General features: G+C 36.9%; 1 protein-coding gene across 1 annotated transcript; it reads right to left on the reverse strand.

Moving 5' to 3' along the window:
- Positions 1 to 797: 797 nt before the first annotated feature.
- LOC124375075 (extensin-like) lies at positions 798 to 1,441 on the reverse strand (the record flags this gene model as incomplete). Its single annotated transcript, XM_046833196.1, has 1 exon — positions 798 to 1,441. A coding segment is annotated over one exon (644 nt), but the record flags the coding sequence as incomplete, so codon positions are not given.
- Between the last annotated feature and the right edge of the window lie 203 nt (positions 1,442 to 1,644).

Consider the following 1,644-nt stretch of genomic DNA (forward strand, 5'->3'; position numbering starts at 1 on the left):
TTTTAAAGAAAAACTTAAACTTTAAAATGAAAGCAAAACAGTATATTTTCCCAAATGATAATATACATGAACTGCTGCATAATGGTTGATTCATGATTATGGATTTGTAGTTGAAGAGTTTTACACATTATGTTAAGATTTATTGAGTTCTGTTACTGGAACTTTTTCTTGAATATTGTATTACTTTTTAATTGGATTTATAAGTTTATTATTAAAATTTGGTTATTATTATTGATCTTTGTAGTTTTTATGAATATAGATGTTTATTGTTGTTCGTTTATTGTTATTGTTATTGAATGAATTTTATTAAGCAATAACCTACACATCTATGGTGTACACTCTGGCAGAGCTTACATGCACTATGAGTCACTTAGAGTCACTTTTAGTCAAAAGGTGTTGTAGTTGTAACAGTATTTATTATGGGTATTTTTGTATTTTATTTGTTGATTATTTTTGTTTTAAAATCGTTGTACTTACTGGTGTTAAAAAATTGTTCTTGTTATTAGACAATGAATATCCTTTATATATTGCACTGGGTAGTTCCTCATATAAAAAAAAAGTACAGTAGTTGAAAGTGTATACTATATAAATGTTTTTTTTTATCCCGCACGGCCAAATTATGAGGCGAAATGTTTTATTATGTATAAAGCAACTTAATTATTAAAAAAAATTAAAGTATTTAAATGTGAACTTTACGTGTATTCTTGAGACTTAAAAAATGACTTACTAGGAGAACGATTTACTGTAAGTAAATGTGTATACATGTGGATATATTTTAATTTTGTTTGTTTATAGAATTATATTTTCCACTCTTCAATAAACATGGGGGGTGTGATGTGTGAGGGGTGGGTGTACGGAATGTCAGGTGTGGTGTGTGGGGTGTATATGATGGTCGTTGGGGTGGGAAGTGGTTGTGTGGGGTGTGGTGGACGAAGTGTGAAGATGTTGTGTGTTTGGTGTGAGGGTAGGGGGTAGGGGTGGGAATTAGTGTGTGGGGGGCGTGATGTACGAAGTTGAGGTTGTGGGGTGGGTGGACCGAGTGTGAGGTATGTGCCTTGTGTGTTTGTTGGTGTGTGGGTCGGTAGGGGGTGTGTGTGACGAGTGGTGTGTGGGGTGTGATGTCGAAAGTGTGACGGTGTGGGGTGCGGTGGACCGCGTGTGAGGTATTTGTGTGTGTTGGTGTGGTGGTATGGGGTGGTAGGGGTGGAAGTGGTTTGTGGGGGGTGGGTTACGAAGTGTGAGGTGTTGGGGTAGGTGTGTTGGACAGGAGTGTGAGATGTTGGTGTGTTTGGTGTGAGGGTAGGGGGTAGGGCGGTGGGGAAATTGGTGTGTGGGGTGTGATGTACGAAGTGTGAGGTGTGGGGTGCGAAGGTCTCCTGTTGACCCACATAATCTAAGGAGTTGTGGTCTGGGTAATGATAGATGTAGTATCTCTTCAGAACTGATCATTAATTGTATAAATTATTTACTTTGTGTGTTGTAAGGGGTGTGTACCCTAATTAATCGTTTTATCCGATAATTATCCCCTTATTAAGTAATAACGCGTAGATAAATTGTATTTTAATTCCATTTTAAATTTTTAAGTATGTGTAATCAAATTTGTTCTGAGAAGAAGTCGAGACTTCTGAAAACTGACTTCCTGTT

Source organism: Homalodisca vitripennis, unplaced genomic scaffold (genome assembly GCF_021130785.1).
Source record: "Homalodisca vitripennis isolate AUS2020 unplaced genomic scaffold, UT_GWSS_2.1 ScUCBcl_12987;HRSCAF=22999, whole genome shotgun sequence".
NCBI classification, from domain to species: domain Eukaryota; kingdom Metazoa; phylum Arthropoda; class Insecta; order Hemiptera; family Cicadellidae; genus Homalodisca; species Homalodisca vitripennis.